The 21,891-nt window shown below is 43.7% G+C and overlaps 1 protein-coding gene across 2 annotated transcripts in view; it reads left to right on the top strand.

Moving 5' to 3' along the window:
* The window catches only part of ENPEP (glutamyl aminopeptidase), a 297,126-nt gene that overhangs the window by 154,452 nt on the left and 120,783 nt on the right, over positions 1-21,891 (top strand). For both annotated transcript variants that reach the window (XM_078676092.1, XM_078676093.1), the window contains exons 9-10: positions 17,348-17,413; positions 19,464-19,615. In XM_078676092.1, the coding sequence (XP_078532218.1) occupies positions 17,348-17,413; positions 19,464-19,615 (218 nt within the window). The remainder of the gene's footprint in view (positions 1-17,347; positions 17,414-19,463; positions 19,616-21,891) is intronic.

Genomic DNA, 21,891 nt, shown 5'->3' with positions numbered 1-21,891 from the left:
AAGCACACAATTGATAGAACAGCGCAGTGTGGGGGGTGAAAGGAAGAAGCACACAGAGAGGGAGAGAGCAATATGGGGCTGAGGAAGAAACACATGAGGGGAAGAGCAACACGGGTGCAGGGTGGGAGAGCTACATGGGTGAGAAGCACACGAGGGAGAGAGCAACAAGGATGGTGGGCTGGTATTTGGCAGGAGGGAAGAGATAGCTGACAAACACATGCACTCTCATGAAGTGCTTAACCAAAGTAAAAGATTAGTTCCCTAAAAGTGAGCAGTGGAATGATATAAGTCAGCCAGTCAAAAGGATGTTAAAGAGGCTATGCTCCAGGAGAGAGACAAACAGAAGAAGAGAAAGGCAAACCGTCAAATAGCAAGCAAGCACATGAACGTGACAATAAGGCCAATAGATGGTATGCATTAGGCAGGCTGAAGGCCCACTTTACATTCAAAATATGTCATTAACAACCAGAAAGCCCGCGCTGTCTGGTAGATGAGACCTATGAAAAGACCCTTCCTAGGGGCCATTAGGGGAGTTTCAATTGAATTCAAGGCCTTGATTACAACTGAGGAGCTAATTCTGTTTTGGGGGCAACCGTTTTTTTGTGCCCTAAATGGGGTTATAATTTGGGAAGTATTTACCCTTGCACTAATTGATAGGTGTTAGAACTGGGGGTCTCTAGTTGGCAGAGGTAGGTACCACTGTCCAAATAGGGACCCTTGCTTCTAGTCAGGGCAAGGAGATAACCCTCTGAGATAACCCATGCTCACCCTCTAGGTAGCTTGGCACGAGCAGTCTAGGCTAACCAGAGGCAATGCGTAAAGTATTTGTACCAACACTCACAGTAACACAGTGAAAACACCACAAACTGACTCCACAACAGTTTAGAAAAATAAAGGTATTTAATCTAAACTGCACAAGACCAAAAGGACAAAAATCCAACATACACAGTTCAAGAATATGGTTTCAAAAGAGTTCTTAAGGTTTGCGATAAAGTTCTTCAGGTTGCGATAAAATAAACCACAGATGCGTGAGAAGTTCACAGTTGCGTCACGTTTACTCACAGTACCTTTTAGTTGCAACAAAGTTCCAAAAGCAGAAGCTGGTGCGGCGGAAAACAAGCGATGCGTTGCTCCTGAGACCCTGGGGAGGCGATGCGACAGCCCCGCTGCAGCAGCGGGCGTGTTGCGACGAATCCGGTCTGTATGGGGAGGAAGGCCACTTGTATGGATTCCGGTGCGTAGGTTCCGTAGGAAGTTTGTTCTCGCAAAGGCACGATGCGACAATCTCGTAGGGGCTGCGACGATCTCCGGGGCGACGATGCGCGATCCAACGGTGATCCTCTCTCTCGCAGCTCCTCGATGCGATGCTTCTGGGACGATGCTCGCAGAGACGTGATGCTGTCCGCAAGCAAGCGGTGCGGCGATCTCACCCAGCGACGACAAGCTCTGCGACGACACTCGCAGCGATGTTCTGCTTTCCCGCACCGGTCTGGTGCGTCCCGCAAACGAAGGATGCGACGGCTCTGCAGCGGCGTCAGGCGCTGCGGCGCTGCGGCGATCTCGACCTTCGTAGCGGCGGGAACCTTCTCGCACTGTCGGGGATTCGCTCCGCAAGCGAGCGATGCGACACTTTTCAATTTCAAAAGTCTCTCAAGCTTACTTTCAAGCTTCCCAGCACAGGTACAACTTCCAGAGGCCCCACAACTGGATCAAGCACTCTTGGAAGGACAGAACTCTCTCAGCAGAGTTCAGGGAAGCTGGGGGTGAAGTCCAGAGGCAATGCGTAAAGTATTTGTACCAACACTCACAGTAACACAGTGAAAACACCACAAACTGACTCCACAACAGTTTAGAAAAATAAAGGTATTTAATCTAAACTGCACAAGACCAAAACGACAAAAATCCACAAAAAAAAACAAAAACAAAAAAAAATCAGATTCAGATGGGACTTCAGAACAGGGAGCCAGCTCTTCTCAGGCCCTTGGAGATTCCTTCAAGACAGGGGACACAGCACACAGCAAAGTCCTTCCCCTCTCCTTGGCAGCAAAGCAACAGCATGTCAGTCCAGCAGAGCAACAGCAGGACAGTCTTCCTTCTTCAGAGTCAGCTTTCTCCTTGGCAGAGGTTCCTTCTTGATTCCAGGATGATCTAATTTTCTGTTGTCAGGGGTCCTGTACTTATACCCCTAAAGTCTTTGTTCTCTCTGTGCATGTGGGCCCTGAGCCCGGTCTGAACCAGTTCTGGGTGTTTCCTGAGTACTTTGTTTTGCTGGCTTCTTCTTTCCTTTCAGAGTGAGGGGCAGGGTCGTCAGCCGCCCAGCAGGTGGTGGCGCCAGCATTGTGGAAGGCAGGCAGGCACAGCCCTATTCAGGCCCAGGTGCTAACTCCTCCCACCACTCCAGTTTCAAATGCAGTCATTCAGCCTAGGGCTGACTCAGCCAGCCTCCTGGGGTATCCCCAGCCCCTGTCACTTTCAAACCAGACAGTCAATACACAAACAGGCCAAGGCACACAGAAGGGTCAGACAAGAGAACAGCAACTTTCTAAAAGTGCTGCTCTCAAACACAGGATTTAAAAACAACCTTTCCTAAAAGATGTGTTAATAAATTCTGAGTTCAGGGATACTAGATACTTATGTCCTATCTTATTCCTATGGGAAGAAATGTTGGAAGCCACTGTAGCCAGCATCCCCCATGTTAATCTATGGAGCAAGATAGCCTTACAATAGTGAAAACGAAAATGGCTGCCATTCACTTGTCTCACCTGCACTAGTACATGCTCTACCTTTTACATACACTGCACCCTGCCCAGGGGTGTACCTTGGGCCTTCCATAGGGGTGACTGATGTGCACAAAAAAAGAAGGGTTAGGCCTGGTCAGTGGGGACACTGACCAGGAGGACATGGCAGTTTCTAAACTGCACGCAGGCACTGCAGTGTCAGGCCTGAGACATCATTTTAGGGCTACTCCTGTGGGTGGCACAATCAGTGCTGCGGGCCCACTAGTAGCATCTGTCATCACCAGCCCTGGCACACCCTGTGCACTTTACAAGGGACTTCATGGTGATACAAATATGCCAAACATGTATATTCAATCAGAATAACAATTTACATAGGGAGCACTTACACTCTGGCACTGATCAGCAGTGGCAGAGTGTCCAAAGCATCTAAACCAGCAAAAACGAAATGCAGTACAGCATCAAAAATACAGGAGGTAGAGGCAAAAAGATAAGGGGAAACCACGCCAAAGATGCCAGGTCTAACAATAGGCCTCTGCAAAATGTTAAATATGTTGGTGTAATCTTCCTTATTTTTTGGAGGAATTTTAATTGGAACAAATGTACAAGGTTTTTACTATTTCACACAATGCAAAAATACTTTTGATTTTCGCCCACAGTAAATTGGTTTGAGTAATAAATGCTGTGCAGGAGCAATTTTCTCATCGGACAGTCTTTTGCTTGTATGTAAGGTATGCCTTTATATACAATTTTCATGCAAGACACCTGCCAGAGACTTTTTACATTATATGCTTAGTTTAGTGTTGTTTCCCCCAAATTACGAGTATTTCAGTGAACACTCTGAATTTCGCATACCTCTACATTACATGATCTGTTTATCCATGTACAATTAGGGTTCCTGGGACTGTTTGTGGGTATAGAGCCTGTAGGAACAGCAGTGGTGACAGTGGACAGCCCTGGTATCTGGAATAAGGTTGATGTTATGCCATTGCAGTGTATAGATGCTTTAGGCATTCAGTACAGATATCACATTTTCTGACTAAAATCTGGTCCTAAGCCAGTCCCATTCAGTACTCTGGTAAGGTAGGTCCACTTAAACCAATCAGACACCCTTTCATGTTTAAGGATAGCGACGCCTTCTTAACAAGTTAATTCCTGGTAAGCCACATTAGTGTAGTTACCACTTCATATATGCATTTTAAAGGTCCTACCAGGGACAAAACCCAATTGATTGTTCTTGGTTTTTATGGCCTCCAAGATTTTGTCAGGCGTTAACTCTTCTTCCAATTGGGCTTGGTGTTCCGCGACCAATTAGGATAGGTTTAGAGTATTTAGAAAGTCGTTTTCTCCGATCCACAAATGGTTACTCTCAGTGTAGTACAGTTCATGATAAAAGAGGTACATTTCTACGATATTTCAGTGGTATGAGTCAATAAATGTCTAGCAGCATTGCTCAACACTGGCATGGTAGAGTTGATGTGCCAGTAGCCATCCTGTTTCTACCCTTTCTCATAATGTTTCTGTTTAAGCCTGGTGAGAACCTTTTCCATTATGGAAGAGAAGAGGGAGTTTACATTATACTTATCTTGAGTCCAAGTTCCAAGGTTGTCAATTGTTGAAGTAAGAAATATTTTGGCAGCTGCTCATCGAATTTGTGGAGAAGACACTAAGGGCCCGATTATAATGCAATAAGAAATGGCTCCGACCGTCGGTTGGAGCCATTCTTACTGCATCATAATCTCCTGTTTGGAATACTTTCTGATGACCCATTTTGAAGGAGTCGGTTGGAAATTATTCCATACAGGAGTTCCGAATGGCCAAATAGCGGCCTAGGGGGCCATCAATGGTGCCCCTGTTGATCCCTGCACCAAGTGGCAGGCACCTTGAGGTGTCTATCACGGGGTGCAGGAGTGAAGTTCAAATCTGCTCTTTTCTATCAGAGCATGTATTCCGTTCAGATTGCATGCTCCAATAGCAAAGTACAGGATTGCGACTGAACAGGGTTCGGTCGCATCCTAATAGCTGGGCTGGAACCGACGACAGGAGTTCGTTCAGTTCCATTTCCAGAGCGTCCGACATCGCAAACGGGCACTAAATGTTTATTCATTTCTATCAATTTCTTAAAAAGTTGTCTCGTTTTGTTCAATTTTTCAGGCAACTTATATTGTAAAACATTCATACCCAACTGAACACATACAGGGATCCGACAAGGACATAGTCAGATGTTCCACATTCCAGTATTTCATATTTGGATATTTGTGGCATCAAGGGCTTAACTATTAAAAAAGTAATCTACCTTTGACTCCTCGCCATGCACATGTGACAGAAATCAATATCCCCGTCTAGTCAGATATATGAGATGCGAGGGTTCCAGTAGAACATGATCTAACATCAAGTCTTGAAGCATGATTTAGTTTCAGTGGTTCTGCCTTGGTTTGGTCAAGCCCGGATCAGGAACCAGGTTTCAATCACAACCAACAATGACTTTCACCTACCCATGTTCAATAAAACAGATGTGCAATGCAGTAAAAAACATGTTAGTTAACAATCGAGGACAATCAGTTGAACTTCTTCTACTTCAAGTGTTTTTTTAAAAACACAGAGCTACCATTTAGATCTACCTAAGCCGGTGGCAAATTAACCTTTCCCCGTGTCAGGAGCCGCAGGCACAGTCCCAGTCAGGCTAGCCTAAACGTGCAGAAAGTGCATTCTTCATGATGGTGCAGCCTCTCTTTGTGCAGGTAAAAAGCAGCATGGCAGTCCTACGTTGGTACTCTCTTCTTCTCCAGTGTGAACTGAGGGGCAGGGTGCCAGGGATGCCCTACTTATCCCAGGAGCGAGCCCTCAGAGGACCAACTGGTCACTAGCCGATGGGCTACTGGACCCCCTCCTCTCTAGTGACGAAATTCCTGTGATGTGTAGCATCTGGCAATGCCAGGGTGCCCCATTCTTGCCCCTTTCAAGATGGCATGACCCGTCTTTGATCAGGAGCTGGGTAGCCCACCCTAGAGGTGTGGCTACAAGTGGGCTACACGTCCACAGGAAAACTGGTTTAGATACAGGCTTCCCTTCCTTGCCTGTGACTCCTAATTGTCTGCAGGAACAAACAGCAGCCTGCTCAGAGATGATGTCACAAGTGGCCCTTAAAAGGGGACTTCACCATTGAAGCCTGCCTTCTGGACTAATGCCCTGAGTGGCCATTCTGAGATACAGGTCACAACTCGCTCTGCGATAAACTGCATATGTTTCTTTGTCTGGGAGTCGTTCACATGTCTCCCCAGGTGGCTATGTGTCAGGGCCTTTGTGAGGTCACTGTACTAGCTGGAGTGCAGAGTGGCAACTTTCTAAAAGTTTTTTATTTATTTATGTATTAATTTTTGTCTGAACATTTCTTAAATACAGCATACAATGTACACACAGCAAGCTCAGTTTCCAAGATTGTCAGTGATAGTGACATGCAAGACAAAACGGGCATGACATTTTTCCCTGTTACTCGCAATAATTACCCAGGACATAGTCCGCCCCATAGATTGGGATAGATAAAGCATGTTAGTCATACAATAGACAAACATTGCCATTTTCATGTCCGCAATTCCCTGACGCCCAGCTGCAAGCTCTGTAAAGATGCTCCATACTTGGAGGGGGGAACTTTCTAAAAGTTGCTTAATTGTAATAGTGACTTTAAATCTGGCCTGGGAATCAGGTTGGATTTAATGTCACAACTAATTTGATAGCTTGCTTGACCTTGTTAGGCAGTCCCATTTAGAAGCTTACCGGGCTGGGATGCCAACAGGTAACGCCATGTTAGCCTATAGGGCACCTAACTTTCCAACTGCAAAACGACAATTTAGAAGTGTTGCTGCTAAAACATTTTAAAATCCATTTCTTACTTGGGTATATATAACTCCCTGCCATAAGGCTCCATAGGCCTTCCTCAGGGCAGACTTACATATATCCTTAAGGGAGAAGTGGTGGCTTTGCCATTAGGTGTAATGGCAAAGTCAAACTAGCAGTGTAAAACACTGCCCCTTCAGTCTGCAGTGGCAGCTGGGGTCCATTTTGTCTCGGTCATATGCAGGGTGGCACAGACAGTGCTGCAGCCCAGAGGAACACTCTGCCTTACATGCCCTTGGTACCCTGGGGACCGGTATTCAGACAAATTATCGAGGTAGAAATGTCGACTTACTCAAATATCAATACGTAAATTTCGTGACACAGAAATATCGACAGCAAGAATATTGTGGGCAAGAATATCGATTTAAAGGTACGAAATGTTGTTTTTAATAATATAGAAGTCATTAATATTGTTTGAAAAAATATAGTTGTTTAAAATATCGATATTTTTATTAGTGTTACGTATTATTTTTCATTTATTAATGTTTATTTAATTGTGATATTTTAGTGTTATATGTTATATGTTATGTTATAAGGATATTTATAACGTGCACTGCTAGTCGAGACTGTCCTGGCGCGGAAAGGGTTCTGAATTACAGCTGGGAATAAGCAGATGGTCTACCAGGTTTGACTGAAGAGGTGCGTTTTCAGATTTTTTTTGAAGTGTGTAAGATTGGTTGTGTATCTTAGGTGATCGGGGAGATTGTTCCACAGCTGGGCAGCCCTCACCACCAGAGATTTACCCCCAAGGCGAGCTCGCTTGAATCTGGGGGTAACTAAATGTCGCAGAGTGGCCGATCTGAATTGGCGGGCAGGGCAATAAAACGCGAATCTGTCTCTTAAATAGGATGGACTGGGGCCATGTAGGGCTTTAAAGGCCAGTGTCAGGATCTTAAAGCGAACTCTAAGGGCCACCGGAAGCCAGTGTAGCTCAGCGAGTTGCTTACGGACACTGAGACTCCTGGGAATGTTAAAAAGGAGACGCACTGTCGCGTTCTGGACCACCTGCAATTTGTGAAGCAAAAAGTAATTTATTATAAACTAATTATTAACTGGTTGTTAATTAATATTAATTAATTAGTAATTAATTGTGGTAATTGTGTAATTAATTTTAGGTGCAGGTTGTGGGGTTTATATGCATATAGGGTGAGAAGTAATTTATTTTTGGTTAATTAATAATCATCTGTCTGATGCTCCTGTTAAATACACCCTAACTCACCAATGATCCTGGACCACAAGATCTTCACAAGCAGGTTACAGCCTGTCATACCTACTCCTGGGGTTTAGCTGCCGCTGCAATAGATCCAGCGACATCAGGGCTCATCAGTGTGGGTGGCACAAAGCCCCCACTTTTCGCCCAATAACTACACTCCACGCTGTTATTAGAAGCGTAAATGGACAATATATTAGGACAAGGTTGAAACAGTTAAACTTTATTAACAATACATAAATGCAAATATATATAACTTTTATCATAACCATACTGCTCATTCTCCCCAACCATTCTCCAACCATCTTACTTGTTTCCCTCCCCCCTTTTCACTCTGCGACCTCCTCCATATCCCAATTCTCACCTTCACTTGCCCTCCAAACATCCTCTCTTGAATTTCTTCTGTTGCTCATTGCATCCGGCGACACGCCATCAGTCACCTGAGTACCCCCCCCCCCCGAAAGGTGGATTCGCCTGTATGTGGCTTACCACCCCTCCAAAGTACTACATCGCCTATGTCCCGCAACCTGTCCTAAACTGGCACGCTATACCATTACACCCGTACCCCTCTCCTACAACCTGTAGAGTGGGTGAGTGTTCTAACTTAAACCTACCCTCCCGGTGGTGCTAGGTGTCAGGAAGAGGCTGGATCCGACCCCTTCTGACCCATTTATAGCCCATCCTACTCCCACCCCATTACCTACTCCTTTGACTTCCTCCCCATTTGTCCTTCTGGCCTGCGTGAAGGGCCCCAGGGGAGGACTGGTCTGCGACCTTCGCTTTTCCTGGGGGCTGGCATTTTGACTCTGATATTACCTATCCAGGGGGACAAGAGTACCGTTTTCTATGCCTTAATTTTGGCCCGAAGCATGCCTGTGATGCCACTGAATTAAACACCTTAACTCAAATCCAGCGGGTTTTATTAGTGGAATGAACATATGAAATTCATAGAATAATGAAACTGAAAAACACACAACCATGAGTCTGCTCTGTGCATACTAAGATTGGAGGCTAGACCCTAATCTGCCTGCCTTGTTGCTAAATTTTTAGGATATATGTGGGACATCAAGAGGAAAACTCAAAGGTTTTAATGTAGTATTTATGTTTTTACAGTTGACAATTGAACATACATAGATATCATCTCCCAATAGTCAATTGCGTTATGTTGTTTTCTATTATAGCTTGCATTTTAGAGTTAAGTCATAGACCTTCATTGTAGAATTCAGTCAATTGTAACATGAGAGTGATAAGATGATGTATTTTAAGTACTGTATATGTTATACCTATTTATTTTTATTGTATTTTACTGTATGGCCAGTGATGATGTGGAAACTTCAATGGCATGAATGCCAAAATAAAGTTATCAAATGGAAATAGAAACTGAAACTCAAACTGTTCTTCTTGTGCTTGCATTAGATGATGAAAAGCATTTGATTCAGCAAAATATTGTTTTTATTTATCCACTGAAAGGATTTGGTATCGACTCGATGTTTTACAATTTAAAATATAATGAACAATACACCTATCTTTCACCTGAGCCTGTTGGGCCTCGGCTAGAGCCCAAGGCAGAGACAATTTTAAAAAAACAGAAACATAAGAGGCATCACAAAATTTGGGAAGGAGTAGCCTTGCGGTACCTTGATAAAGCTTTAATATGTTCTAATATTTTTTATATGTAAAAGTTTTACAGACGTCAACAATTTCAAATCTCTTTGGCACCATGCTAGGTTTCTGTATCGAAAACTGTTCAAGTTACGTTTTAGCGTCTTCCACTGTTAAAATATTCCTTTAGTCATCCTCTGTGAGAAAGTCCACTCAAATTAAAATTCAGCAACTTTAAATACCATTGCATTTTATTGGTCTACAATGTGTAACTTTGTCGGTATTCACATACCTTTCCACCTCACATGGACAAATACATTTAGTTTAAAAAAGGGTGAAATAAGTGTGCTACCTGCAAATGGGTTGGATGAGTTCAATAAATATCCTCATATTTCATTGGTAGGGCTGTAGAAAGGATTTCAGTTCCTAATATGTGGTGCAGGTGGAGGTGATCTCAGAAGGTGAACCCCAGTGTGTGGTCGTTCACAAAGACAGGAGAAGAGTTTCCTCCTTACGAAAGGAGCGACCCAGTCTGGTAGAGAGCAGGGGTAGGGATACAGAAGGTCCTGTACTTCAGAACTGACCCTACACTTTAGTGTCTGCCTCTACCAGCACACAATGTTGTTAGCCCCCAACTCAAACAGGGTTGGGGTTTAGATCTGACAGTACCACTTTTTAGGGTGCTGTACGGATGGTCATGTATTTACTACACTGAGGTCCCGACCATCACCAAAAAGTGTAGGTAGATCTCTTTCTGGTCCTGAGGAATTGCCATTGATAGATAACAGGCAAGAAACATGTTGACCTATTATACCAGCACATATTCTCATACCTTAGAGTGGGAGTGTGCGTTCTTTTAGTTTTAATCAGTGACCACAACTCAATAAAATTGTTCTGAGTGGATCACTAATCACTAATCCCTGTTTTAATTTTCACTAGTACACATTATCACCACCTACACCACAATTATACATCAGGACCCTCACACACTCTGCACCCAACGGCTAAAGGAACAAGGATCTCCTCCAAGTAGGCCCTGTCACGGGTGCCTGATCGGGTATTGCAGTGCCGACCCGTGTAGGAGAAGACCCAATAATGAAGCAAGACACCTGCTTGTTGGGTATGTGAGGGTCTCCTTCCGTAAGGAGGAAACTATTCTCCTGTCTTTGTGAACGACCACACACTGGGGTTCACCATCTGAGATCACCTCCACCTGCACCACATATTAGGAACTGCATACCTCTTTCGTTCACACTAGTTATTGGGCATGTATGCTGGACCTAAGAAATAAAAGCCCAGATTCCCCCCCCTTTGGAAAAGAGAGCAGAAAGGATTTCCCCAGGATAAAAATTAAAAGAAGGTAATTGGACTAACACAAACTGTAAGAGAAATCAACCACTTACCTAGATTTCTATGGGAATCCCCAAATACTCAGACTTCCACTCACAATGGACAACCTTAGGGTGCTCTTCCCCCAAATATTTGCCTTCTCCTTCCATTTTTCTGTACTCGTTTTTGCTGGTTTTAGGGCTCTGCAGCGCTTTACCACTGCTAACCAGTGCTAAAGTGCATGTGCTCTCTCCCTAAAACATGGTAACATTGGTTCATACCCAGTCGACATATTTATTTTACTTAGTCCCTAGTAAATTGCACAACATGTGCCCAGGGTCTGTATATTAAATGCTGCTAGTGGGTCTGCAGCACTGCTTGTGCAAGCAACCTAAGTAGAACTCTAGACATGTCTCAGGCCAGCCACTGCAGGGCCTGTGTGTGCAGTTTACTGCCACTTCGACTTGGCATTTAAAGCTACTTGACAAGCTTTCAACTCCCCTTTAATTACACATGTCATCCATGAGGTAGGCCCTAGGCAGCCCATAGGGCAGGGTGCTCTCTAAGTAAAACGTAGGACATGTACTTCTATGTTTTGCATATCTTAGTAGTGACGCACACTCAGTCTCACTTGCTCACTCAGTCGTTTTTCACTATTGTGAGGCTTACATTAGGAACTCATTAAAATACCTTTAAGCTGTAATTCTTGAGTAAAAAGGAGTAGCTACACCATGTTTCATATCTCTGGAATTGTAATAATAAATCCGCTTTGCTGGTAAAGCTGGATTTGACATTACTGTTTTAGAAATGGCACTTTTAGAAAGTGGACATTTCTCTGCTCTTACTGCTTTTTGTGCCTTAAATCCTGTCTCCAATACATGTGTGGGCTGGGTGACAGCTACACTTTGTGCACTCTCTCCAAACAGCCACAAACACAAGAAGGCTAGGTGTGGCTGAGTACCCATCTACATACATCTCCATTCTGATGGCCCTTCCTGTGCAGGAAGGGGCTAACACTTACACTTCAATAGGTAGTGACCTGACCCCACACAAAGGAATGATTACCCCCCATAGATAGCCTGGCAGACAAGACTCGGTGGAAAGGGTTTCTTCTACACTTCAAAAACACTTTTGAAGTCTCTACCAAGACAGTACACTTTTGGGCCTGTGACTACTCTGCAAGGAAAATGAACTGCTGTGCTGCTAAAAGGACTCCCACTCTGCTCGACTTCTGCTTTGTTGAACTCTGCCTTTGTTGTGTATTTCCTTTAGGGCCCACTTAGTTTGTTTGTATTTTAGTTTACTTGCACATTTAGGCTGCTTTGCCTTGCACATGTTACGTTTGACACATTTATTTTTGTGCCACAACATTATTTCAGAAAAGCAGTCCATATGTTTTTGTTATTGCTCCAGACTGTCTGAACATAGTGTACAAGGTCAAACAACACTGGACCTATCTTTGCTGTGATCAGGTTAGCAAACGTAGCTTAGCATTTAGACACAACACATATTTACATCTGCTGTTTTCAAAAAGACACCTCGTATCATATACACAGAGACGAGCAATTGTGAAAACAGAGAGAAGACATTCTGACAGAGCAACGGTACAGATACGAGAGGGCTGCGCCGGCGGACATGTAGAACAACCAATTATGCATGACTCAAATTGCGTTTCCCACTCATCCCAGGGATCTATTATATAACACTGTGTTTTCATATAGAGGGTGGGCTGAGGCAAATAAATAATTTACCATGATAGAACTTCTTATTGTTTTCTTGTAATGCTCTTCACGCTGTTGGGATGCATATATTTTCAAGTTGCAGTGCAGATGTTTTATAATAGAGCTCAATATGTTTCAATAAATATTGTAAACTGTTCTCATATCTTTGTTGTTTATTATGGAAATGCATGAGTGATAAAACAAAAGGCTGACTAACTGTTTCCACGCTTCCCTGTGGGGACTAGAGTGTTGTGTTCTGGGGTGCTAACTTATCTGTCAATCTGATAAGGTCAGGAGGGCAGGTAGAGCACTATGAACTAGTCTGGATTGGGGCTCATAGGTGGTGATGTGGTATGGTGACTCAGGGGCTCATTACGATGACGAATGGACTTCCGTTCGTCTGCCATAATTTCGGATTTGGCACGGCCGCCCATGAGGCGGCCTCCCCACAATCTGAATTACGATGCAACCGTCTCCATGGCGGTCGCGTCATCTATACTTTGCATTGTGGTGGGTATGCTTTCAACAACCCCCGCCACAATGCAAAAACAAAGGCACTTGCATATCCCTGCACTACATGCATGGTGTCTGCCACTTGGTGCAGGGATATGTAGGGGGGCACCATAGGTGCCCCCCAGTGCCCTTGACCCAGTCCCAGGGATCAAGGGGGGCCTGCTATGGCCCCCCAAATGAATTTCCGCCATTCGCAGTTTGTCCGCCGCCAAAATGAATGGATGAAAGGGATATCATAATACCTACGGCAGTGCCTGCAAAGTACCGCCAAAATGTTGGCCAATGTTTCTGCTCCGACAGGCTGTCGGAAAAGGACCAACTGTCAGAACCGTGGCGGACGGTCTTTACGTCCACCACTCATACCCAACGATTCCTCCCCATCATAATGTGGCGGGGGGGAAACAGCAGTACAATGGCGGAAGGCCGACCAGCTGTCCTTGGCGGGCATTCCGCCATCGTAATGAGTCCCTCAGTCCCTACATACTGATGTTCTGTGGTCCCAGGCATAGTTCTGTTTACAAACAGAATCCCTGCTACACCTTGCTGTGCTCTTGCCTTGCTGAGTTGCCCTGCTGCCTGCTGTCCCCCTGCCTGGATGAGAAGGACTGGACCTGCATCACTTGAACCCAGAGTGACTCCAAGGACTTGCTAGCTTGCCCCTGTTCTTAAAGTCTCAGGGCCATAAAATACTTCATTCAGCTCTGCTGCAACTGCTGGACTCTGCCATCAGTGAGTCCTCCCTTGCCTGAGGTGCGAATCCAGTCCTGGGCCTCAGAAGTGGGTTTGGCAGCAGTTTTCTTATTAAAAATCAACTCAGTGGTGACTTTGCACCAATCAGAACCGACGCATTTCTCTTCGACCCAGGAGTCAATTGATGACATAGCCTCGACGGACTGCGCGGCTTGACGATGACGGACAGCGCGACTCAACATCGATGCATTGCCTGAGGTGCGAATCCAGTCCTGGGCCTCAGAAGTGGGTTCGGCAGCAGTTTTCTTATTAAAAATCAACTCAGTGGTGACTTTGCACCAATCAGAACCGACGCATTTCTCTTCGACCCAGGAGTCAATTGATGACATAGCCTCGACGGACTGCGCGGCTTGACGATGACGGACAGCGCGACTCAAAATCGATGCATCACCTGCATCATAAAGGGGCTCGATGCCAAAGCCTTCATTCACTGTGCGGATCGGCGTTGATGCGTCACCTCCAACCACGAGATCGATGCCGAGACGCGCCTCCTCGACTCCGCCCATTGAGACATCAACGCTTGCGCCATCCAAGGTACTTTGTCAGCGGGTCCTGTCTGGGTCCTGTAGCCAGCCTGCCCTCCATCGCGGTCGCCCTGAAATTTGGATTTGCCCTGGTCTTGGGCAACCTCAAGTAACCTCTTAGCGCTCTTGACTACAAAGCACTATATTGCTGTTTATATTTAAAAACACATAGCTCAAGTTCTAATTATTGGATTTATGTTGTTTTGGTCTTATTTTACTAAGATAAATAATCTCTATTTTTCGAAAGTATCTATCTATTGACAGGGGGCTTCCATCTTCTTATTTGACATTTGTATCAAAGGACAAGTACATTCCTTTAAAACGGTGTTTGATAGAATGAAAATTATGCATAAATTGCTACATTGATATATTTGGAAATGTATATCATGATGAGTTTACATTCTCTAAATATTCTGTACTCTAACCACTGGACCCGTCAGAAATACAGACTTCCAACTATAAATAAAGCCAGAACTGAATCTCAGTTACCAAATTGTTTGGTGAGGATTCTATTGCTTCCCATCGTTGTACGTTCAAGAATCACACCAAAAAAAAGTAAGCTATGGCTTTCCAAACAGAATCAGTGAATCATAGCCCTAAAGTATATGTTTAATAACTCCTCAAAAGGATAAGAAGAAAAGCAAATTGACATAGATATTGCAGATATTTCATATCTTGAATACAAAAGAAATGTAAACATGTTTATTGTCCATGACGAACAGCACCTAAATGGAAATTTGTACGAGAGTATATCATTAATTTTCAATTGATGTAAAAACCTGTGATGGCATGTAGATAAAGGGGAAAGAGAACTGGTGCTCATTCCTCCTCTAGAACAATGGACAAAATATTCAAGTGAACGTAAACCTTAATAAACTGATTTGAAATTGCCATGGGTGCATTTAAAGACTCCTGTGTACCCATGCAGGATACCAAAAAGAATGTACAGACTTGGTTAAAAAAAACTCATTGTAGTGTTAGATTGTTGGTTATTGCATTGGGGGTTTGTTGTATGCCACAATATTGAGGTCAGTGTTGTAGAGCAGATCTAACTGCCGGTCGCTATTAAAACTTCGATATTATGGTAGAACACCAAGGATCATTATCTTGCATATTCTAGTCTTTCTAAAAGCTTCTTCTCCTGGGAGGAGTTTGCACACATATAATCAATGATATAATACATCCATTACACTGACAAAGAGACTGCATGTTTTGACCTGGCAACGTGAACAAGGCCGCCAGGCTGAAACATGTAGGCTCTTTCTTAACAATAAACTGCCATTGATTTGAACTTTGCGAATGCGACCTATATCCTTGCCAGAGGCAAAGATTTGTAGCTATTGTTTAAACGCAGAAGAGTTTGCATCCACGGAGACAAGCACCAACCTTGATATGGACCATGATGTAGTCCACTTTCAAAACTGAACCACTGTCAAGGTAACTATATACTCACCATGAAATACTTACCTTCATGATATTCTAGTAGTCAATAGTCTGGTTGCAATATTTTTTTATAGTTAAAACCCTATATTCTAGCAGTAAACCTCCAGAGCAGAAGAAATGGGTATATGTTGACACCCAAGGGCTGCAAGCCATACCCCAAAAAACAGAAGATGCCATCTTAGAAAAATAATCCACACTCTTTATACATGAACAAGAGCAGACTGGCAGGTGGCAAAGTTTCTCCGTCATGAACCCTGGATGCACTTTCCACTAGCAGAAGGAGTCAGTGTGATCTGGGATCATGCCAGCTATATCCTGGGTTGGGGCAGCGCTTTCTGAAGGGTGACACCATGTTCAGGTAATCGAATAAACGAAACCCTTCTTTGCGGAGGGTTTGTAAATATAAGGTCTGGCTTCTTGCCATCAATGAGGCCTGAGTGCCAGGAGTCTGATAGACACACACTTGTAGGCATATTTACATGACACAGTTTTACTTTTTATTTCCATGCAGTCATTAGGTGCCTTTAATTCTCTCTTTGAATGTATCTTTGTCCAGGATGTTGAGGTGTTACCTGCCTTGTTGCTTCTTCAGCCCAGGCGGCACAAGGTCTCTCGCACATCCACAGGATCCTGGAGACCAATTTTAGCATCAGATATTATGCTGCTAACTGACGAAGCAACATGCAGGCACCACTTTGACAGAAGTCAACATCACTTGATGGAGTTGCATGTTTTATGCAGTCAGTGTGTGGACAGTGGTGCAAAGTGCAAAGTGTGGTTGTTGGGAGTCATTGAAACGTTATGGTAAGGACGTGGATAGAGAGGTGGGTGCTAGAGTAGATGTTGTTTAGTGAGGAAGCTACTAGTCTGGGTAACCAACTGATTCAGAAACTGGTGGTAATAGGATTGCCATCAAACAGAAACAGAAGTCTTACCCATCCTCCTCTGTGTTTGCCTGCTCCATTTACAATGTGTGGTGTGCTGGTGCTCCGCCATATTGAACACCCTAAGGAGGCCATGACACTGCAGAAAACTTTTAACCAGCCATAATCTTTAGGCTTGGTATGAAAATGTTCCCCGCTGCATTTGCAGGACCCACATATTGTGACATCAAAAGCCCTAGACCTGCTGGTACAAAGATGATCTTCCAAAGCAACTGGAGAGAAAGCCCGGGAATGTTTAAATGGAGGGGTCTTTTAATCGACGATGGACCTCTAAATGAGTTCCTCTGTTCAAAGCCCTCATTTGAAAAATATTTTGAGTGTGGCAGTTCACCAGAACTAGTTTCGGTACCTACTCCCTCAGTTTGCACAATTCCGAATTCTTGCTTTTTTGTTACCTGAGATTTAAGTGTTTGCACAATATTGGCTATTGAAGAAGCAAGTGTCTGTTATCACAATTAAGTGTTTCTAATATATAAATCAACTGCAAGGCTTCGAATTGATATGCAGACCCCTTCAGTCTATGGGCATAAAGATAACTCTTTGTTAATGATATAGGAAATACCTACTACATTTTTATTGTTGCTTTTTCTGACCTGTAAAATGTACTGCAACGTAAACTAATGTTCGCCTTGCTAAAAATGCATTGAATTACTGAGAATTGTGTATTGTTTTTATTTTCTAGGCATACCTTGTGAAATATCATTTCAAGAATGCAAGAACTGATGATTTTTGGCAATGTTTGGAAGAGGTAAGGATCAAAGAGAGCTGTGTTTACAAGGGCAATGTCTATTATGAAGAAAAATTCAAACCATGCAAAATGAAACAAGTATGCGCTTCAGCTTCACGAGCTTCTCAAGATAGAATGGGGCAAATACATGCCCCTCTCCCACCCCAGAGTTAATATAGGGCATTCCTCCACATTTGGCACTTTCGCCTCTTTAAGGTTCATGTTAATAAGTCAAAGAAACCTGGCTTTTCTCCCCAATCAGTGGTGACATAGGTAAACGTCTTCTGTAATGTGTATTGGTATTGTAAAAATGGCTGACTTCAGATATGTCAAAAGGAGAAATATCATTGCTGTCATCAAAGCGTAGCAAGCTGGATCCTTGTACCAAATTTTAAATCACGTTTTTTCTGCATGTTAATAGTGTTTTGCCTGTAAACTCATGGTGATTATTCACCCTCTATAAATCCTGTTCAGAAATTAACACTTCACATGTGCAAGCTACACCTCCCTTCAATCTTTTCTAAGGCCCACATTGCCAGGATGGTGCAGCGCTATCCCTTAGGGGTAATACGGATCTACCATATTATGAGTTTCCTGTATTTCCAGACATAAAATGACCATGCACAGAACATCAGACCCAGTTTTATTTTCCAAATCTTTTTTTTGAAGGTTGCAAACTTCTGCTACAGTGTAAAACATATGACAGGCAGCTGATATTGATAGTCAGGTCTTATACCCATAAGGCATACATTGAAAGCAATTGTCATATTGTATCGCATATCCAGCAACATAATTATTAGAAGAGCTGTATCGTGCCAGAAGGACGGTATCTGTGGCAAGAGGGGGGAGGGCACTGAAAGGAGAGAGAGTAAACGAGAAGAGTGGGGCAGGAGAGAGGGGGAATGGAAAGAGAGAGAGGGGAGGATGGACCATCTCTAGCTGAACCCGCCAGGACTTCTGCTAAAGGTTAAGGGATGGGCATCGGGCTTTTTATGTTGTTGGTTTGGGCATTCATCCAGGGGTCTTCAGCTCCGCAGGCTAGGGAGACCCCTTCAAACAATTGGAGGGTTCGGAGCCGAGGAGGAGTGAAGCAGGTGTATTCTAGTTTGGAGAAATGGTCAAGCAGTGGCTGCCAGACGCGGTGAATTTGGGTTCCGTGTGTGTCACCCGGCATGATAAGAGATAAGAGATTTCCTCTGTGGTGTCAGTGTGCCATTGTGTATTGTAGGTGTGGAGTTGGACAGGGGAGGAGTGTTCCAAAACTTGATATTTGTGGGATATCAGACCTATGTGCCATCGAAAGAACATACCAGAGTCTTAAAAGGGGTGGGTGGCCGAGTTGACCCCTGTGTGTTTGATGGTGCGAGCAGCCAGTGTCGGTGTTGATAATATTGCAGTCAGAAGTCTCTCTTGCATTGGTCGAAGGTTTTGAGCATGCCCCCCTCCAAAAAGTCTTGAATCGTGTGGCACTCTCCCTCCCTCCATGACGTGAATGATTGTGGTTGCAAGTAAGGGGGGTAAGTCGGGGTTGCGAGCCAGACAGACCCAGTTTTTACCAGGTGTAGAGCATCAGGGGATGTGGGTAAAGACCAGCCCAGTCCCCGCCCATCTCCTGCACTGCAGTGGCGGGGGTAGATAACAATTACCCCAGTGAGGTCACAGCCTCCCGTCGCACCAGATGAACTTCCAGTCACCTGCCTGAAAACCCCCGACCTACTTATATTTACCACCTACTCAGAGCAGGTGGCAAATATCAGCCAAATGGTTCCAGAGTTCAGGAAAAACTTGAAGATTTTCACCTGGTTGTTCCAGGTCTGCATAGTCATTCTGTACAGGGGAAATTCTGCTTATATTGGCTATATTTAGATGCATAGATACCCACTGGAATCTGAGAGTCCAACTCCTTAGCTATAGCAGCACCTACATTTAGACACCGAATTGTAAGGGCATAAGTAGCAAGCATGGTTATGAAACAGATTAAATGTTATTATCCATATGCAAAAACAATGGATCAGAAGCAGTTGATTTTGCACATCCTTTTCAATCTGACTGGATCCTCTGTTTTACTTAGGCCAGCGGTAAGCCAGTGAAGGAAGTGATGGACACCTGGACTAGGCAGATGGGCTACCCTGTGTTGAACGTGCAATCCACTAATACAGTGACCCAGAAGCGCTTTCTCTTGGACCCATCTGCAAATCCTATGGAGCCACCTTCTGAACTTGGGTAAGTGCATGACGTTTATTACAAAGAAAAGTATACCAAGACTGACTTGCATAGGGCTGTGTCCAAATTGAGGTGGCATGGTGTGCAAAATACTAATGAGGTGGCATGGTGTGCAAAATACTAATGGACTGGCATGCTGACCCGATTAATTACCATTGGCTGAGATTCATTCAAGCATCCATCCATCACGTTTTGTATACTTCAAAGTTTATCACACGCACTGCATTTATGCCACAAGGAGTAAGGGGTATGGAAGAAGAAAAGGCGATAGTTTAAAAAAGGCAATAAATCAGACTTGCCATTTGTCATGGAATGGATGCACAGCCGAGTTTCATGAAGTGAGTCTCCAAAGAGTTTGACCAACTCCCTATTTACAAACCAGGGTTCTGTTTGGAACTCATTCACAGGTGGGTCAAAGCTTTTGGGACTCCCTGTATGCGCTCCTCCTTAGAACCCAAAGCCTATGTCATTGCGGTATGAGTGGCGCAACAGTCACCGTTGTGGTCTCCGCCTTCTATTAGTATGGGAGACACAATGGCAACAGTGTTCTGCATATGGATACTAGGCACGATTGAGTTTGGTGGAGCAGTGGCACTCATAAATCATTAAGCCATAGATTGGACCATAACGATTGCCCTGGAACTTTGGGGCACATTATGATGGCGCGAGAATCCTCCCGCCATCATAATGTGATTCACCCACCGCTAAATTAGGATGGCGGTGGGAATCACATTGGTTCCACGGCAGACGGAATGTCTGTACACCATGGTCCCGCAAGGCGGTCCTTTTCCGCCCGCTTTGTGGAATCCGGAACCAGGGCATCAGTGCGGCGGTGCCGAGGCAGGCACCGCCGTAGTGGTTAGGATGTGCCCTTCTGCCTGTTCTTTTGCAGCCGATATCCCGCTCATAATGAGCCCCTTTATTCTTATTAGAAGCATATGTATTATTAATATTAAAATGTGCCTAAGACCTCACTCTATACCTCTCATGGCACCCTTCATATTTTGAAAAAATAAAGTTAGTGTAACAAATACAATGTTCACTTCTACTTCCCTAATATTTGTAATTGTTTTATTTATGGGCTATTAACAAGGATGCTCTAGAGGGTAGAATACTTCTTACACCTTTTACTTTACCTGAATTATTCATCAGCGTTGGTGCCCAATACTGCCGACACACAAGGAGATATCACGCCCACAGGTGCTCCAAAATAATAATATGTTTAATGAATAAATATTTTGGAAAAGCATGTTAAATTTACTACAGTATTGTTACTACATAAATCACCAGTGACTCTATATATAGCTATATAATGATGATAGTATAGTTCTTGTACAAACTACACATCCCTACCTCTCTTAAATCAAGCAGGCCACCTTCATGCCAATCAGCCCAGTATTACATTTTCCCTCCGCCATTTGCCTTGAGAAGGCCTTGTCTCCCTCCTCGTGGTCACGGCATCCACGAGGACAGAAAGCCAATCAATAATTTGTATCTGGCTGAAACAGGTAATATTTGCCTTTGCTGGAAAAGTTGCTTATTCACCTAAGAACAGGCAATGACAGCATGCAGTGTAAACCATAGTTGATCAGTTACCTAAGATATTTACAAGGAAGTGATGGCACACACAATAATTATTTCTGTGTTTCTCTTGACATCCATACTCTAAGATTAGAGTACAAGTTTCTTATAATTTGCTGGTGTGGTCAAATTCTGCATTATCGTAAGATATTCATTCATTTAAAAATTACCGGAAACAAAATTAAACATTATTTAATAATCACTCCACACTCATCATTTATATTCACCGTCTGCACTATTCATGATATATATTTCTATCATGCAGAGTATTCATTCTGTATGCTGTCTTTAGTTTATTTACATTCACCATCCCGAAATTATGTATTGATATACAATGTATATCAGGGACGGACTTGTAGTTCTTGTTTTGTATGAAAAAACATTTGCATTGCAAAACTCAATCGGCATTAACTAGGTACTTGTTACTAATTACCTCATTTTACTTCTGGGTTTCCTAAATTATATTGTTCCTGGATATTTAATGCAGACTAAAATCTATATTTGGGTCTCTCAACATCCAAAGTAGAATGGTGTGCTTAATTTGAGCGGGTGGCTGAAGGTGGGGGCCACCGGCGCTTAGTTTTGGAGACCGGCAGTTATTTTTCTGCAACTTACATTTACTGAGAGCAGGAGATGGAAAAACAAACAAAGCGAAAAGATGAAGGAAGAGAAAGACGAAAAAACATCATAAATGA

Source organism: Lissotriton helveticus, chromosome 2_1 (genome assembly GCF_964261635.1).
Source record: "Lissotriton helveticus chromosome 2_1, aLisHel1.1, whole genome shotgun sequence".
NCBI lineage: Eukaryota > Metazoa > Chordata > Amphibia > Caudata > Salamandridae > Lissotriton > Lissotriton helveticus.
Note: the sequence above shows the minus strand (reverse complement) of the source record. Positions and strands in the feature narration are given on the sequence as shown.